Source organism: Peromyscus eremicus, chromosome 20 (genome assembly GCF_949786415.1).
Source record: "Peromyscus eremicus chromosome 20, PerEre_H2_v1, whole genome shotgun sequence".
Classification (NCBI taxonomy): domain Eukaryota; kingdom Metazoa; phylum Chordata; class Mammalia; order Rodentia; family Cricetidae; genus Peromyscus; species Peromyscus eremicus.
This window is the reverse complement of record NC_081436.1, coordinates 23748996-23767680: the sequence shown is the minus strand read 5'-3', so window position 1 is coordinate 23767680 and position 18685 is coordinate 23748996. Positions and strand designations below refer to the sequence as shown.

General features: G+C 55.4%; 1 protein-coding gene across 1 annotated transcript in view; it reads right to left on the bottom strand.

Annotated features, from left to right (window-relative positions):
• Csnk1e (casein kinase 1 epsilon) overlaps positions 1 to 18069 on the bottom strand; it is a 22055-nt gene extending 3986 nt beyond the window's left edge. Inside the window, 8 exon segments of the mRNA XM_059247629.1 lie at positions 988 to 1136; positions 1679 to 1849; positions 2441 to 2543; positions 2545 to 2670; positions 5191 to 5339; positions 5522 to 5632; positions 14768 to 14851; positions 17964 to 18069. Coding sequence (XP_059103612.1) covers positions 988 to 1136; positions 1679 to 1849; positions 2441 to 2543; positions 2545 to 2670; positions 5191 to 5339; positions 5522 to 5632; positions 14768 to 14843 — 885 coding nt within the window. The 5' untranslated portion in view covers positions 14844 to 14851; positions 17964 to 18069.
• Positions 18070 to 18685: the final 616 nt, after the last annotated feature.

Here is an 18685-nt window from a genome sequence, read left to right as displayed (position 1 = left end):
GGCGGCTGGTTCGTTCTTGAGAATCCCACGCAGGGCCTTTGCTGTCACACCCTCTCCACCGAACAGGGTGTCTGTCACCCCTGCCACCCCACAGGATGCTTCCTCAAGCTTGGCTGAGAGGGGCTGAGACACCCCTGGTGGTGTCAGAACTGGGGCCCTGGAGTCCAGACCACAGGCCAGTATCTTTGGGGGGGCAGTTGCTCCACCTCCTCCACCGGCCTATCCGGGGGTCCTTGGGTGCCCAGGGGCGCCGGGCACCTGGAAAGCACAGAGAGAGCGCACAGCTGAGGCTCAGCCCTCGTGCTCCCTGGCTAAGCTGCAAATGTTGGAAAAGCCAGGCCTCGGAGGGTCCTTACCAGTAAGTGGGTGAGGGCGTGGGCCCAGCGCAAGGCCAAGGGAGGGGGCGGGGTGACGCAAGAGCTTCGTTGTTTCGGGGCTGAGCCTGGCTCGAGGAAGCCCCCTTTTCCAGAAGAGATGTGAAACAAGACATACAATTTCACGGATTCCAGCGCTTGAGGCATGACTGGTGAACGCTTCTCCCTAACCCACCCCCAGGACCCTTAAAAGAGGGAGACAGAACTGCCTAGTAAGACCCAGGGTCCTATAACCAGAAACAAAGAAGCCACTCTGGCGGGGTCCAGGCTGGCCGTGGAGGCCTCAGAGAGGGCCACCACCTGGCATATGCACAAGAGGAGCAGGAAAGCGCAGATCGCTATCAGGGTGGCAGTGGGTCCAGCCAGCGCCATCCACGAACCGCACCTACCCAAAAGGGACCGGAGGCCAGGCCAGGCCCTTTTCCAGCTGGTAGGTGGCCATGCCTTCCCTGGGCCCTGTCCCCCAGGATGGCCCGCGAGGTCACTCACACTGTTCAGCTCATACCTCCCATTTAGTGGGAGCCCCGCCTCCCACCAGGTCACCCTGGCCCTCCAAGTCAGCGCCTGCCCTGCCCAGTCCCCCCAAGCCCGCCTTGGGCTGCCGGTGACTCACGAATTTGAGCATGTTCCAGTCGAAGACGTAGTCGTAGGAGAAGCCCTGCCGGTGGAAGAGGTTGCGGAAGAGCTGGCGCAGGTAGGAGTAGTCGGGTTTGTCATCGAACCGCAGCGAGCGGCAGAAGTTGAGGTATGTCGAGAACTCGGCTGGTGGGTCACAAGGACAGAAGAGGCCGCCGTGAGGCTCACTGTCCTGAGAGCCTCAGCAGCCACCACTGTCCTCGGCACCCACTGTCCCTGCCACAGGACCAATCCGAGAGGGGCAGGATGGAAACTACACGGCCCACTTTCAAGGAGAGATGCTGCGGGGCCGGGCTCCCAGCTGGCCACCTGTCTGACCAAGCACCCCAAGGTCAACAGCTGCCCTAAACTCAAAGGCTGTTCAAGAGCCTGATGGGGTGCAGAGTCCCATCATGACCTAAGCCCAGCTTCTACTTCTTCAGACCATCCGGGCTGAGTGTGAGCCTTCAGGATAAGGCAAGAGACGGGGCTGGGGACAGCTGGTATGTGACAACCAGGTGTGGAGGTTCAGGTATCCCAGCTAGCTCCTAGGCAGAGAGATCCTAGTGACTGTCCTAAGCATTCTGGTGTCAAGGTCAGGGGTAACCCCATGGGTAGCGTCCCCCCCTAACCCCCCCCCTCCCCGATCTTGCCCTTAGAAGGAAATGCCATGCCCGCTGGCTACTCACAGGGGTAGCCTTTGCAGAGGACCTCAATGGGCGTTGACATCTTCTTCTCACTGATACGCTCATACTTCTGACGCTTGGTGGCTGCTTTGAGACCCTGCCAGGGCAGGGAGCCCAGGTTGAAGTACATGAGCACGTAGCCCAAGCTCTCCAGGTCATCTCGACGGCTTTGCTCTGCACAGGTCAGGAGGTCAGGGGCCACAGGTCAGGAGGTCAAAGTCCAGTCAGGCTGCACTCCCGCCCTCTCCCGCCTCAGTGCCTGTTGGCTCCCAAACACTATAACTGGTGCCCCATTCTCCTCCTCTTCTAGACGGCCTGGGGCAGAGCTTTCTCATGTCTGTTCCAGCCAGTTTTTCCAGCCTAGGTGCTATGTCACTCAACAACTGTGTGTGGGCACCCACCACCCCCTCACCCGGCCCGTCTTGTGCTTAAAGCTCACACTAGAGCTTGAGACAGGACTGGGGTCAAATCCAGCTCCGGAATTCATTACGCTACATGCCCTTAAATGGCACGTTAAAACCTCCGGGATTGCATGTCTCAGAGGTATGATGAGGAAACCCTGCCACCACACAAGTGGACTGCCAAGGTAGACAAATACACACAGCTCTGCTTATGAAGGGGTCTGTGTGGAACAAGTCCAGACCTGGGCCAGATAGGGTGGGGGATCTCGGTAAGGCTCACCAGAAAAAAAACCTCTGGGGTCGCCGACCCAGGCTCATCCTGGCCAGCGGCCACAGCATGCCTGCTCAGGCCCAGCCCACTCACCGATGCCCAGGTGGGTGTTGATGGAGGCATAGCGGGCAGTGCCAGTCAGGTTCTTGTTTTCCCGGTAGGGGATATGCTGGTGGGTGCGGGCATCGCGGTACTTTCTTGGCCAGGCCGAAGTCAATGATGTAGACCAGGTTGCCTTTCTTCCCCAGGCCCATGAGAAAGTTGTCAGGCTTCACATCCCGGTGGATGAAGTTCTTGGAGTGGATGTACTCGATGCGGCTGATCTGGGGGAGGTGAGGAGACAGCAGGTCACTCCACAGAGGGAGGGCAAATGTACGCGAGGCCCCTCGCTCTGGCCAGGGGGAAGAAGATCTAGCCTCGGTATAAAGCGTGGTTTCAGGGGGCAGGCAGGCTTTCCCGAGTAAAGAGGACGGTGAAGGAGCTCACAAAACACGGTGAGAGACAAGGAGAGGAAGGCCAAGAGCTAGGGGAAGGCAGGCAGAAAGGCGGCCGCGTCCTCTGGAACCCCTGCCTGGCTCGACCCTCCCAGGGCCCGAAGCCAGAGACAGTCAACCACACGTGGGGCGTGGTCAGAGAACCGGAGCACAAGACAAGACTCATCACTATCACTCCGCTTCCAAACGCCACCAACAGTCCGACAGACACACAGCCCACTTCCCTTTATGAGGTTTTTATTAGTGAGTGATCAGAACAAGTTCAAGTGAGACGTCCAGAGCAAAACCCTTTCTGAGACAGAGAATTTGTCTGTTTGTTTTTCCAAGACAGGGTTTCTCTATGTAGCCCTGGCTGTCCTGGAACTCCCTATGAGGACCAGGCTGGCCCTAAACTCAGAGATCCACCTGCCTCTACCTCCTGAGTGTTGGGATTAAAGGCGTGTGCCACCACCGGCTGGTGACACAGAGGATTTTTAAGAGCTCAAGTTAACATGCATGCATGTGACATGGCTTCTGGTAGGTTGGCCTCATGTCTCGGCATGGCTGAGTACCTCGAGGATGTTTCTGGGTTTCACTCTGTAAGAATTTGCCCATTCTTCTCTGTGTGCATGCAGGTGTACTAAAAATGCACAGTGGCTGTAGACCAAGACCTAAAGCCCGCAGCAAGACCTGCACCTTCCTTGGGAGGTGCAAATTTCTAAGATTTCTTACTTATTTGTGTTTATGTCTGCCTGTGGGTATGGGTGCCATGACATGGGTGTGAAGTAAGAGAACACCAAGGGAGTCAGTTCTCTCTACCACGTCCCAGGGAATCAAACGCAGGCCTTCAGGCTTGGCAGCAAGCATCTTTACCTCGGAGCCATCTTGTCGGCCCCAAGGCTAATAAGCTAATATAGTTATTTATTTATTTATTTATTTATTTATTTATTTATTTATTTATTTATTTATTTATTTATTTATTTTATTTTATTTTTTGGTTTTTTCGAGACAGGGTTTCTCTGTGTAGCTTTGTGCCTTTCCTGGAACTCACTTGGTAGCCCAGGCTGGCCTTGAACTCACAGAGATCCGCCTGGCTCTGCCTCCCGAGTGCTGGGATTAAAGGCGTGCGCCACCACCGCCCGGCTCTAGTTATTTATATATATGTGTACAGGCTTACATGTAAGTGTGGGTTTTAGTGATTTTTGTTTGTATTTTGAGACAGGGTTTCTCTGTGTAATAAGCCCTGACTGTCCTGGAACTCACTCTGTAGACCAGGCTGGCCTCGAACTCACAGAGATCTGCCTGGCCTCTACCTCCCCAGTGCTTGGTAGAACCTCAGATGGTGGTCCTGAGTTCTGCAATAAAGCAGGCTGAGGAACAAACCAGTAAGCAGCTCTCCTCCATGGTCTCTGCACTAGCTCCTGCCTCCAGGTTCCTGCCTGGTTTAAGTTCCTGTCCTGACTTCCTGCAGTGGACTGACTCAGGATACGTAAGCCAAATAAACCCTTTCGTCCCCAGCTTTTTTTTTTTAAATCATCATAGCAATAGTAACCCTAACTAAGGTAGGGATGGACCTACCAAAGAGGGGGCGTGGCCTGTTTTACCTTTAGACAAGGCCTTCCTCTGTGGATCGCCAAGGGCTGCAGGACACCTGCTCTGGCCCCCTGCTCCCCCACCCCACCCCACCCCAGCATTGCACAGCACCCCCACTTAATCCCCATGACAACCTGGCAGAGGGAAAACAAGGTGGCTGAGGCCCCAGGAATTAGTCATCGGCCTCAGGTCAGGCACTGGGACAGAGCCTGACAGTTGTGCAGGCAGCAGCCGGAGGCTTAGCAGGAGGTGACTCAGCAGGTAGGGTGGTTTAAATAGAAATGTCTCCCCGCCACCATACCTGCCTTCCCCACCACCGGACTCCATCTCTGGAACCTTACCCCCAAATCAGTTCTTTCCTCCAGAAGTTGCTCTTGGTCACATGTTTTTGTTTTTCGAGACAGGGCTTCTCTGGGTAGCCCTGACTGTCCTGGAACTTGTTCTGTAGACCCCGGCTGGCCTTGAACTCAGAGATCACCTGCCTCTATCTCCTGAGGGTTGGGACCGAAGGTGTGCACCATTGCTGCCCCCTGGATTGGTCACATGTTTTTATCATAGTAACAGAGAAGTAATTAACACATCGGGTTTGGAGCTGAGCCTGGAATCTACATGTCAATGAGGCACTCTCGAGGTTCCACAATGGGCTAGAACAGGTCCAGCCTCAGGAGGTGGGACCCAGGGCTGGTCTGTAGGACCCACTGATACAATGGCTGAGAGCAGCGGGCTAGCGGTGGGGGAGTCCCCTGAGAGACACCTGAGGGGACAGGTGGGACTCACCATCTGGTCGGCCAGCAGCAGCACCGTCTTGAGGCTGAACTTTCGGGAACAGAAGTTGAAAAGGTCCTCCAGGCTGGGCCCCAGCAGCTCCATGACCATCACATTGTAGTCTCCCTCAGCCCCGCACCACTTGATGGACGGGATCCCCACTGGGCCCAAGGAAGAGAGGCTTGGTCAGGGTCACTCCCCCCCCGCCCCCCCCCCCCCCGCCCTGCACCAGGACTGCCAGCCTCCCCCCACTCCCCCATCTTCTGTACCCTCCCTAACCCAGCCTCTTTCCCTCCCTCTCCTTCTGCACCTCCCCCAAGCCCCAGCCCCACCCCTGCCTCACCTCCTCCCTGCATCATCTTGTAGAACTTGCTCTCAATGTGGAGCTGTGGGTGCTTCGTTTTCACACATTCCAGCTTGATGGCTACTTCCTCACCAGAGGCAATGTTGGCACCTGCCGGTGTCAGAGGAGGCAAAGGACCAGGGTGAATCTCAAGTGACCATGTGGTCCTTACCCATTCAGCATTTGCAGCTGCTGTGACTCAGGCCTGAGGCTGTCTGGGCATCAGCGGGACCCGGTGAGGCTGGAAAGAAGCCAGGTCACAGAGGAACCAGGGAATGTGTGGGAAGGGGACCCCTGAGCAGCGTATGGGAAGTATACAGACGGGAAGGATTTGGCACACCCTAGGCTGCTTAGAGGCCACAGGTCAGGTGCATCCAGACAGACAGACACCTGTGGGGGTACAGGGGATGGACGATGACACATACAAAGGCTTGCAAATCACCAGGGAACAGAACTTGACTCTAGAGATAGGTAGGTCATTGGGTGTGTTTGGTCTGAAGAGTCACAGAGAGCCCACTGGGGACTGTTGGGGCTAAGGATGCCCCACAACAACTCTGAGTAGAAGGTAGTTCAATAAAGAATGGGCCTAAACAACCAACCCCTCACTCTCCATCAGAGGGGGTCCCACACTGGACCCCAGCACCTTCTCTGATCAGATTCTCAACCCCATCATATAGATAAGAAGGAAACAGGTTCAGCCACGTGGCTGGGTGGAGAAACAGAGGGCGAACCCAGTCCTCCTCGCTTCTGGGTCTAGGCACGAGGGTCCCGTCTGTATCACTGCCCTCCCCCCACATACACACCCTCTCCCAGCTTCTCCAAGCTCCCAGCAAGACGTTCCCTCTAGGGAATTATAGAATTATACATATACTCCAAGGCCTAGCTCTCGGCCACAAGCTGTGACTCAAGAAGTCACAAGATAACCTGGGCATGGTGGCTCACACCTGTAACCCCAACGCGGAGGATGCCGAACCAAGAGAACTTCCTGAGTTCAAAGTCAGCCTGGTTTACACATGAGTTTCAGGCCAGCCTGGGCTATAAATAATTTCTAGCCTGGGCTACAGAGTGAGACCATGTTTGGAAGGGAGGGAAGGAGAGGATGAATCAAAAGTGGATCCTTGTAAAAGTTGAGAGAACAGCCAGGCGGTGGTGGCGCACGCCTTTAATCCCCAGCACTGCGGGAGGCAGAGGCAGGTGGATCTCTGTGAGTTCGAGGCCAGCCTGGGCTACAGAGTGAGACCCAAGACAGGCACCAAAACTACACAGAGAAACCCTGTCTCAGAAAGAGAGAGAGAGAGGGGGGGGGGGGAGGTGTGCTCAAAGAGATGGCAAGATGGCTCAAGAGATAAAGGTGATTGCTGCCAAGCCTGATGATCTGAGTTCAATCCCCAGAGCCTACACAGAAGGAAAGAACTACTTCAAAAAGCTGTCCTCTGACCTCCATGCACACAAGCTTACACACACACAAATAAAGATAAGGAGGGAAAACGTCAAAGATTCCCTCTCTTTTGAAAACATTCAGCATCCTTTCACACTGGCCAAAGCACCAGGAATAAGGCTGCAATAAAAACACACAATTCTTATCACAGGCAAACAGCTGATGGGCAGGAAAGAGCCAAGGGGAAACGGGATGGGGGATGTGAACTGTCAGTGCCCACGGGAAGAGTGCGGCCTCTGGACAGCCAGGACAGACACAGTCCCACGATGCTTACACTTCTCACGGGCCACCGGGCTCTCCTCCCTACACAGCTGGAAGGTGACTTTCCACGGCCCAGCTGCGACCAGCACTTCTACTTTAGGAGGTTGGCTGACAGTCCTTCAATTTAAAGATTTTGATTTCTGCCAGGTGTGGTGGCGTACACCTTCAACTCAGTACTCTCTGAGGCAGAGGCAGGAGAATCTCTGTGAGTTGAAGTACATCATAGGTTCCAAGCCAGTCAAAGCTACATAGGGAGACCTTGTCTCAAAAAACAAAAAATTGTTTTAAATTATATCTATCTGTGTTTGGAGGGGAGTAACATATGGACTTAAGTACAGCTGCCCGCAGAGGCCAGAGCATCCCATTAGACTTCCCTAAAGCTGGAATCGCATGCGGTTATGAGGCACCTAACGTGGGTGCTGGGAACCGAGAGCCAAACTCGGGTACTCTGCAAGAACAGTATAAACTCTTACTTTTTCTTTTATTTCCGTCTTTATTTATTTATTTATTTGCTTTTCTTTTTTTCCCAGACAAGGTTTCTCTATGTAGCCCTGGCTGTCCTGGAACTCGCTCTGTAGACCAGACTGACCTCCAAAACAGAGATCCGCGTGCCTCTGCCTCTTGAGTGCTGGGCTTAGAGGTATCCCCGTTACTTTTTCTTTTTAAAGGCAGGGCCTTACTATGTAGCCTGGCTGGCCTAGAACTCAGAGAGTCACCTACCTCTGCCTGCCCAGTGCCCGTCCCGTGAGTACACAACCACAGAGCCATCTCTCCAGTCCCAACAGCCAGCATCCTTGTATGCTGTACAAAGAGCCTGGTCAAGGCTGTCCACTGTTGAGTGCTTGCAATACCCAAAGACTTGGAAACCACCCACGTGTCCGTCTCTCAGGACTGGCTAAATAAAGAACAGCTGATCCGTAACAGAACACAATGGTGAGAAGAGGAAGCTCACTCCATGGACAGTGTAAGGTCTCCAAGACACGGGAAGCGAAAAAGCAAAGCACAGACCACGTACTCTGCGCTCTTTCAGACAGGGAAGCGTCTGTGCTGGGTTGCAGTCACATGAAGAAACAACACTGGCTGATGGGGTGGGGGGGTGGGGGCACTTCATGGACACCTTATTATGTCACTTCTTGTGTACTTCTGCTGAAATGTAATATGTAAACTGTGAGACACAGTCACGGGCATTGTGAAACTATTTAGATGTCCACAGGGTTGTACAACCCACTGCACAGTCAATCTGAGAAAATGTCCAACAGAGCCTCAAATGCCCATGCCCTTTAGTAATTGTGACCCCAACTTCCTTCCCAGAGCCCCTAGCGACCACTTAACTACTTTTTGCTTATAGATTTGCCTATTCTGGGCATTTCAATGAAATGAAAGTACCCATTATGTGGTCTTCTGTTTCCTTTCCCTTAACACATTATTCCAATTTTTGCATACGTACTTTGATTTCTGAGCTACATAAAAGAAAAACAGATTAGATGACTAAATCCAGGGAGCAGCTGGAGACTGGTTTGCAAACTACTTTAAAAAATTTGAAGTTGTTATTATTATAATTATATCATTACTATTATTATTATTTGTGTGTGTGTGTGTGTGTGTGTGTGTGTGTGTGTGTGTGTGTTGCATGCACTTATGTTTACGTCTATGTGGAAGCCAAAGGTTGGTGTTGGGAGTTTTCCTCAATCACTCTCCACCTTATTTTTTAAGACAGTGGCTGAAGAGATGGCTCGGCACTTAAGAGCACTGGCTGCTCTTCCAGAGGACCCTGGTTTTGGTTCCCAGCACCCACATGGCAGCTCACGATCATTAGTAACTCCAGTTCCAGGGCATCTGATGCCCCCTCTGGCCTCCACAAGCATTACAACGGAGTGCACAGGCACACAAAATAAAAATAAGTAACTCTTTTGAGAAGGGTCTCTCACTGAACTTAGAGCTTGTCAATCAGTTAGAATGGATGATCAGCAAGTCCCAGGGACCCCCCTCTCTCTGCCTCTGCATCCCCAGTGCTGGGATGAAAGACACGTGCCACCACCACCTGGCTTTTTTTTTTTTTAAACTGTGTGTGAATAAGGGACCTCAAATGCTTCATTTTCTCCCCAGCTCCCTGTAAAGTACTTTTACACATCAGCAGTCATCATTCCAGAGCCTGGAGTTTTTCATGTGACCATAAGGTTATGGCACAAAAAGGGACCTGAGGTGACCTGGAGTCCTGTGGTGTACCTTGTCTTGCCATGGGCATCAAAAGCAGTAGAATGGAGCGGTTGTGAGTGAGTGTGGTGGGGTACACTCGCAATCCCAGCACTTGGGAGGCTGCGACTGGAGGATGGGGAGTTTGAAGCCAGTCTGGACTTCATACCAAGAGCCTGGCTGCTACAGAGCCACGCTACTAGACCCTAGGTCCTGAGCCTGTTACTGGCTGACCAGGGGACCTCATTATCACCTGGCGCATGTGCATGCACTATGTATACAGCTATGTGGAAGCCAGAGGTTGGTGTGGGGGTTTTCCTTGAACACTCTCCACCCCATTTTCTCTCCAGAGGGGCTGGAGAGATGGCTCAAATCTCCTACTTCTGAGCCCAGGTGCCCCTCCCGCAAACTGCTAGCCAAACTTAGCTTGCCAGGCTGTCTAGGACACAGAGGAGCTCAGCAGAGCCCCAGGGCACAGTAAGCACGCCACAGTGATGAGGGCTGATGAGGAGCAAGGCAGCCCAGCCAGAGATGGGATGAAGTGGGGGTGGCAGAGGGCAACACCAGCCCCACGGGAACCAAAGGAGAGGGAGAACAGTGTTCTGGGGGAGGGAGCATTTCCCTAGAGAAAAGGCTGTTGGGATAGGGACAGGGCTTTGCCGGACACACCAGGGTCACAGAACATGCAAAGGCTCGGCAGGAAGGGTGCAGCTGAGGGATTTGGGGCGGTGCGACCAGGGACAGCTGAAGAGTGACAGAGGTAGACAAAGGTGAAGACTCAGACCTGAGGGGCTAAGATCCTGGCCACCCAGCTGAGGGTCCCAACCGGTAAAGACATGCAGTGACAGAGTTCCCAATCTCACCACGGCTGACATGGGGTTAGAAGACTTTCTGCACTGTTTGGCAATATCCTTGACTTCACCCACTAGATGCCACCTTTGCCACCACCCCCCCCCCCCGCCGCTCCGTGTCATAATAACCACAAATATCTTCAGAATTTGCCAAGTGCCCTCCAAGAGACAAAAGTCACCTCTCACTAAGAATCACCAGTGTATAAACAAGGGATGGAGGGGACTTGAGGAGGGAAGGGAGGTCTCGGAGGTCACAGCAGGGTGGCCATGCCCTGGCAGAGGGCAGAGATGATCCCTACAAGCACTGGTGACTCAGCAGATCCGCGGGGGAGCAGAGGCAGGGGCTCTTCATCCCTTTGAACTCTGACACCGCCCTGCAGGGCTATGATGTCTCTAGGACACAGGGAAAACTCAACAAAGGTTGAATGACCACCTGCCACACAACTTCCCAGGCCACGGACTGCCACACAACTTCCCAGGCCACGGACCTGGGACCTAAGCTGTTAGGCAAAGCCTTCTGACCTCCCCCTCTCCACACACACACACACACACACACACACACACACACCACACACACACACACACACACACACCATGGCTCCCTCCCCCACTGCCAGGCCTCCTGACCCCCAGACACGGGCCACGGTTCCCTCCCCCACAGCCAGGCCTTTGGCATCTGATTCCCACCAGGAGGCAGCCAGTCTTTTCTCTGACTTCCCTTAATCCTGCCAACCACTGAGCTACGGTTCAGAGAGGCTAAGTGACTGGCCTAGGCCAGACAGAACTGGCTGGAGCAGAGCCAGGATTTCCCATTTCACCCAGAGCCTCTGCTTCTTCGGCCTCGCCGGTTCCCAAGCACGCCAGCTCCCAAGCACACCGGTTCATCGGTTCATCGCAGTGGCTGCTGATAGCATCCAGCCGGCCGGGCTGTCCTGAAGCTCTGCTCACCGTCTGTGGGAGTGCTGTAAGAAGCGGTCAGAGCAACCACTGAGGCAAGATGGCTAGCATGGGTGCCTTGCTGAGGGGCTACATATGGGAAGGCTTGGAAGCCAGAAGAAATGACCTGCTTCCTGGCCCACAGTTCCACACAGCACCGACCAAAATGGAAGAACTGATTGCCCCCCCCCCCCAAACCATCTTGGACATAGAGAAGGTGTGAGCCTGGTTGGCTCCAGATGGACTAGAAACCTAGAAAGAAACCACAGGAAGTGGTGAGCAGCCCCTTTAGCTCACTACGGCCACCTACACAGACACAGAGACTGGGGGAGGGGTGCGCAGAGCCCGTCCACCCTAGAACCGACGGCAGCAGCAACTCGAACTCCCATGTCAAAAGGCTAGATGCTGGACATGGTGGTACACATGTTCAATGCCCCTACAGGGAGGCAGAGGCAGTCGGGTCTCTGAATTCAAGGCCAGCCAGCCAGGACCTCACAGTGAGACCCTGTCTCAAACAAAAAGACCATCCCTAAAACCACCTGCTCCATACCCCTTGCAGAGTTGAGGCACAGGGGTCCTCCCCACCTTTCCACAGATCTAGAGAGTCCCCCAGAATGCACAGCTAACCTTACACTCTAAAGGGAGGGTGTTAATATTCTGACTCGCCCCTTGGGGCTGCCCTGCGTCCTGACATAAAAGCCTGACTTAAGGAAAAACCCCTTCCTCCTCTCTCTTCCGCTCTTTCTCTCCATTCCCATGAGGTGTGCACCCTCGACCCCCCTTCTTCCTCTCTGTCCTCCTCCTTCCCTGTCTTTCTCCTCACCTCTCTATTATAATAAACTCATTTCCATGCAGATGCAGTGCCTGGGCTGTGAATGACGTGCCACTGCCCGCAGCCACATCTGCCCAGCGTGTTTTCCCTCACACGTGGGACACCCTGGCCAGCTGGGGTCCACCTGCACTCAATATCACAACAGAGGGGACTATGGATGGACATGAAGGAGGGCCGAGGGCCTCACAATCACTCCACAATGCTCTCGTCCCAAGACTTCCTCGAGGTCAATCCTGGAAAGCGAGATGTGGAAGCCTAGCCTGGCCCCACCTGTACAGGCCATCTGGAGTCAGGCCCTGGCCCAACACCATGAGGAGAATGTGGCCAGCACTCTGAACAAAGGGTGCCAGCAAAGCCCGTCAAAGAGGTCCCTCAACCACCACTGTCCCCACACAGGCGAGACAAGAGTCTAGGATGGTGCCGACGTGAGGTGCTCACCACGAACACCCCAACATAGGTGCACCCAGCCAAAGCTGGACAGAGGGAGAACTCCCCTCCCCTGAGGCCCCCAGAGGACTGGGATCCTTAGAAGGCATCAGCTCCCCAACAGAGCCGAAGTTGGGTGCAACATAAAGGTGCCAGCACAGGCAAAGGGTTCACACAACACGGCCCGACTACTCCAGCTCCATCTCAGATGGGGAAGTCGAGGCTGGCAGGGAACCAGAGTTTACAGCAGGCAAAACGAAAGACCAGGGTCAATTCACTCCAGAGCAGACGCGGACAGGGGTAAATCTGTTCCTGGCAGTTAGTGTAACAGAGGCGACACCACAGATAAACAGGAAGCTCTGCACCCCGGGAGGTAGACCACAGGAAGCAGGGACACTGGCCTTTCTGAGTGACCTTGGGCTGCACCTCTCCATCCACAAGCTTCCATGTCCCTTCTGCAGAAGAGGGGTCAGGAGAGTGTATTGTCTCACAGTGGGTCCCTGACTGTCCATCAAGAGCTGCACACACGCACATGCACATACATACACACACAAACGCGCGCGCGCGCACACGCACACATATACAAGTATGCACGCATGCATGCATGCACGCACACACGCACGCCAGACTCAGAGAAAGGGACAGTTCTGGTCACACAGTAAATGAGGATCACTAAAAACAGGAACCAGGCCCGCCCAGTTCCCAGTCCCTATCTCCTGGCCTCCCACAGCAAGGCTTTTACAGGCTACACCCCCATTTCCTTGCTCTCTGAGTCTCTCAAGCCTTCAGTGGATATCCACTGTGGACAGGCCACATTCTGGGCACTGGGGTGGGGGTGTGGGAGCAGACGCAAGCTCACACCTGCTTCTCCTAAAAGGAATGAGAGGACCCAGAAACATCATCTTCTTTGAGCAGAGTTATCTCACTACTTTGCTATGGCTTGGCCATTATCTCCTGGGTTCCAGCAATCTTCCTGCCTCGGCCTCCAGAGTAGCGGGGTCTACAGGCACACACCACCACACCAATCTGTTTACAGGACAGTGAGCTACTTGATGCTAGGTAGGAAACTGTACTTCATGGTTGGTTTACTGGTGTTCGCCAACAGCACCTGATCATCTGGGGACAGAGACGGGGGACGTTGAGGTCCCGGGGCAGCTGCACAAGATGAGGTCTAGGATCCAGGTATGTTCGTCTCCCGTTCTTCTCCCCTTGCACTCAGTAGAGCTGTGGGGTCAAGGCCACCCCGGCTAGTTTTCTGGAGCAATCCCCAGCGGTCACCTTAGTCGTGCTGCGTCTTCTGCCACCAGAGGTTCTGGGGCTAACTTGAAGGTGGCAGTGTTCAGAAAGGGGCCTGCAGGGAGGAGCCAGGAAGGCCTGTGCAGCCCCTGCCCATCCTTATTGAATGGAAGGATGCATACTCAAGGGCCAGGGACTCTGAGCACTAGGGAAGAGGAACCCTAGAATGAACTAAGTAATAACTACAGTATCCTGCCTTGCCCATTCTCACGGCCCAGGACAGAAGTGATTTTCATTCTCTAAGGAGGAAAACAAGAGGCCGCTGGGTCCGACCCCTGAGGGCACAGGAGCAGCACCAAGGGTGACCTAAGGAGGCTTGCCAATCACTCCAGCAACTCCAAGACTCCCAACTCCACCTACGCAGTTACCAAGCAAACTCCCCTCCAGGCCAACAAGACTCAAAATGGCACAGGCAGGGCTAGGAAAGCCAACACGACGGAAGAGGGATGGAGGGTTCGTTTTCCCCCTCACTAGAGGTTGAGATGCCAGCAATCTCCTTAAAAAGACATCAGGGCAAACTCAGATTTCCAAAAGGAAACACATCCAGAAGACACAGAGCACCCAGAGGGATGAGACCTTCTTGTGTCATCCCAAAGCAGGCCCAGGCCGCATTCCAGAAAGCCACATCTAAGCAGGAGGGGCCTGTACTTCCTGGGGAGCCTCCCCAGGGGTCCACGATACCAGTATCATCCTGCCAAGACCCAAGGGGTGGGGATGTCTATCCAGCCAGGGCTTTCCCACGCCTCAGTGGAGACCCAGGTCAGCTGCAGCTGGAAATCTGCTAATTATCTCCTCTGCTGTTGCTGCCTACGGAGCCCTGCCTGGCCAGCTGTGAGAGGCATCCCCAGACCACCTGAGCCTCCTTCTGGATCTAGGCTTGCGAGCCATGCCATGTGACCAGAGCAGAGTTCTGCCCCCAGATCATAAAATCCCAGGTTCTCCCCTCCTCCTCCTCCTCCTCCCCATCCCCAGAGCTGTCCCAGGGGGTCACAGCCCGAGGCGCGGTTACTTACCCAAGTAGATGTCTCCGAAGGACCCACTGCCGATCTTCCGGCCCAGGCGGTACTTATTTCCCACACGCAGCTCCATGCTTCACCCTAGTTGCGGAAGCAGAAACAGGTCAGAGATGGGACCTCGAGCACCCGAGAGCCTGGAAACCCCCCCCCCCCTCCGCCAGAGGCTAGCATTCTCCCTCCCACTGTCTGGGAAGTGATCTGTCCGGCTTCACTTTGCTCAAGGGCAGCCAAGTGTCAGGTAGCCCTCATGCCCACACACCTGGGCACGGCTGAGGCGGGTTTAGAACAAGCTTCACTCCGTCCAGAAAAGGTGGAATCAGAGCCAAGGCCCAGGGAGAGAAAGCCAAGCAGATCATCCAATGTGAGCCTCCTCAGGCGGAGGCTGGTGACCATGGGCTAAAGCCCTAAAGGAACATCCAGGACAAAGAGGGAAGAGGGAAGAGCCAGGAGACCCAAGTCCTGCTTCCGGGGCTCAGCAGCGACTCTCCACCAACCCTAACAGGCTAAAGGCCAAAAGTCTCCGACGTGCTTTATCTGCATGCACTCTAGAGGCACCTGAATACCCCAGGGAGGTCCTGAACCCCAGAAATCTGTCAGAAGTAGGAGGAACAGGGTCCATGGAGCAGATCATCCTGAAAACTACCATAGCCACCACCAAGATCCAACCTCCAGGGGTGGGAAGAAGAAAAAGGGACTATGAGACTCCCGTGGGCACAGGGTACCCACCTCTATCATGACCCTGGGATGCTAGGCTCACACAGGGCCTGTTCAAGTAGGCCCCACATGAGAAGGTCTGATCCCCACTCAGAAAGGGAAGGCAAGGTCCCTCATAATGCCTCTAATGCCTCCCAGACTCTAATTACCCAGGATGTAGAGGACCATTTCTAGGCCTCTCTGCACATGTCTCTTTGGGTGGATTCTCAGGCAAGCTTCCTTGAAGTCACTGGTCCCCACAAGGCTGATCTGAGTAGCATCCCTCCTTCCTGAGACAGCTGGATGCCCCAAGCCCTAGATAACAAGGATTGGGTCACCACGGCAGGATCCCTCTGTACTAGCCTGGTAGAGGTCTGGGTACAGTTCCAGGCCAGCAAAATAGAAGACTCCAAGAATGGAGAGCAGTTTGGGCTGCCGGAGGATGGGGAGGCAGGGAAGGGTAAACAATGAAATGGGAAAAACAGGTCTCTGAGACCTCTGCTTGTTTACAGATGAGCTAATGTGAGCAAACAGGAGGGGACTCCTTTTGCAGATGGGACCCAAGCCTGGGGTGACCTTGCTGCCACCCAGCAGCAGCAAGTCAAAAGCAGAATTTCACCTAGGATCAAAAGGGGTCAGGTTAGCCCACCTGGTACCAGGCCTCCCACCCAGAACTTATTTCACTCTAGGCTTGAGAAGTAAAACCGGAAGGTGAGATGGTAGCTGTGCCGGCTTGCTCGGGGGGCCTGCCCCTTCCCTGTGCCAAGCCTACCCGTGGCTGCCAGGCCTGGAAGGAAGCCGGGAGAGATCCACTAGCTCTCCCTGAGCCAAGAGGTCCAAGCCAGGAGAGACACCTCAGCCTGGTACTAGCTCCCAGAGAGCCACCAGAGTCCTTTCACAAGGAAGTGGCTGCCACTGGGCGCCAGCCAAACTCTGGGCTCTTCATCTAGGGCCTCTGCCCACATGGCTGGCCTGGACTCAGCTGAGTTGCCCTGGTTGCCAACAGCAGTACTTACTGCACATCTGTGGAAAACCCACCAGCCGGGCACCACAGGTCCACACATGGTCCAGCTTCCTAAGTGCACACACACCCGCCCCGGGAAGATGGGAGCAGAGGCTCACACTCGTGATCCCTATGGGAAAGGGGGGGGCGCTGGGTGTGTACTCACAAACATCCCCCCCCCTCACTCCCCGCCGGGTTTCCACCAACGCCAACTCAGAGACCACACATGGCAGCTGGGGAAGCCACAGGTTAGGAAAGGAACATAAATATACTGCATCCTATATTACATAAATACCCACGCCAGGTTATATAAATACCAGTGCCCTCTGTCTGGGTGTCTTACATAAATACACTGCACATGACCCCCCCAAGCCCCTCTTCTCTGCTCACGGCTGTATGCACAGAAAGGCGGCTACAAACCATCCACCATGCAGGACCCCACCAACGCCAGGGTCTCTCCACCCTGGAGACCCAGAGCCCTAGAGGGAGTCTAGCCTATCCCAGCCCTCCTCCACTTAAAAGCCCCCTACCCGGAAAAAAAAAAAAAGACTTCTTTGGGGGCTTCTTTAGGGAACCAGAGTAGCTTTCCAATTCTTCACTCCCTCTCCCCTACGGGAGGGACGGTGTTGGGGGGGGGGGGGAGGCGGTAAACAAAGTTAAAAAAAAAAAAAAAAAAAAAAAGGTGGTCATGAGGAGTCAAGACTTCTCAGCTGGTTAGAAAAAAATTACAAAGTACAACCAGCCGGGCACATAGGTAACCCATACACACACACCACCCACCTTCCCCCAGGGCCAAGACCCTGGTTAATGAATCAGTAAAACAAAAACTGAAGGAATACCCTCAACCTAGGAAAGGCTGGCTTCCCAACCATTAAGTATTCATCGGAACTGTACCCCTTTCTCTCTCTCTCCAGAACCCCTTCCCAGGGGGAGGTTATGCCAAGGAAATATGTGGGAAAACTCTAGGCAAAGTAGGGGGAGGGGGCTGGCCTAAGTCGCAGCCCTGGCTCAGGCGCCCAGGCACCCAGCTTCGGAGGCTTGCAGCACAAGGCTGTCTCACACACCGCAATGAGAATCCAGGCGATAAATAATCCCCTCCCTTCTTCTCGCCACAAAGGAAAACAAAGCCGGTGGCCTGGGTGACCACGCACCCCATCACTTAGGACCCCCCGGGCGCCCCCACCCTACACGCAAACGGCCTCGCTGACCCGGCGCCTAGGGCGCAGAGGAGGGGCCGCGGCCGGCCCGGAACCCACGCGCCCCCGGGACCCCGGCCAGGCCCCTGCCGCAGGTCCCCCACCGCCCCAGCCCGGGGCCGCCTCGGTGCAGCCGGCGGCCTGCAAAGCGCCCGTCCCCTCCCGCGTCCCCGGCCGCGCCTTTGTCCTCACGGGCGGCGCCCCCAGCCCAGCGCGGACGCGCGTGTCCGCCCCGCGCTCGCGCAAAAAGAAAACACAAAGAGGCGGAGGGAGCCCCGCTTCCCCGGTCCCCGATGCTCACCGCGCCGGGGCGGCCCGCCGGGGCGGATGCCAGAGGATTCGCGGGGCCGCGGGCGCGCCAGCCTCTCCCCGGCCCGCTGCGCTGCGCTCGGCCCGGCCGGGCTCAGGCTCCGCGCTTCGCCGCCGCCGCCGCCGCCGCCGCCTCCCGCCGCCCGCCCCCGCCGCCGGCTCGCGCGCTCCCGGCCCGCGCGCGCGTCCTCGCGGCTCCCATTGAGCCCCGGGCCCGCCCGCTGATGTCATCCCCCGCCCGCCGCCGCCGCCCCGGAGGATTTAAAGGGCCCGCAGCCCCCGGGAGCGCCGAGCTCACGCTGCCAGCCTGGATGAGGAGGGCACACAAAACTCGGATTTCCTATACTCCGGCCTTCTTGCCCTATCTCCAGCCAAAGCTACGGGCTCCCGGGAGGACTGGCCAACACGCCTGGCGCTGCAAAAAGAGATTTGGGGCTCGATCGCCCGCCCGAAGGTTGTGGAGAACACGGGCCAGGCGCTTTGGGGATAGGGGTGGAGGGGCATGGACAAGGGAGAGAGCCAAAGAAAACTTGGACAGACCCTTTTCTCCCTGCCGCTCAGCTCCAATGTGGCAGGCCCTCAGATCCCAAAGTATCTCACCCATTGAGTCCCCTGCCCCCACCAAGAACTCACACGTGAGTCAGGGGGCCCAGAGGTGCTCATTCAGCCATGTCATCCCCAAGACAAGCCCTGGGTTTCCTTAACAGCAAAGGA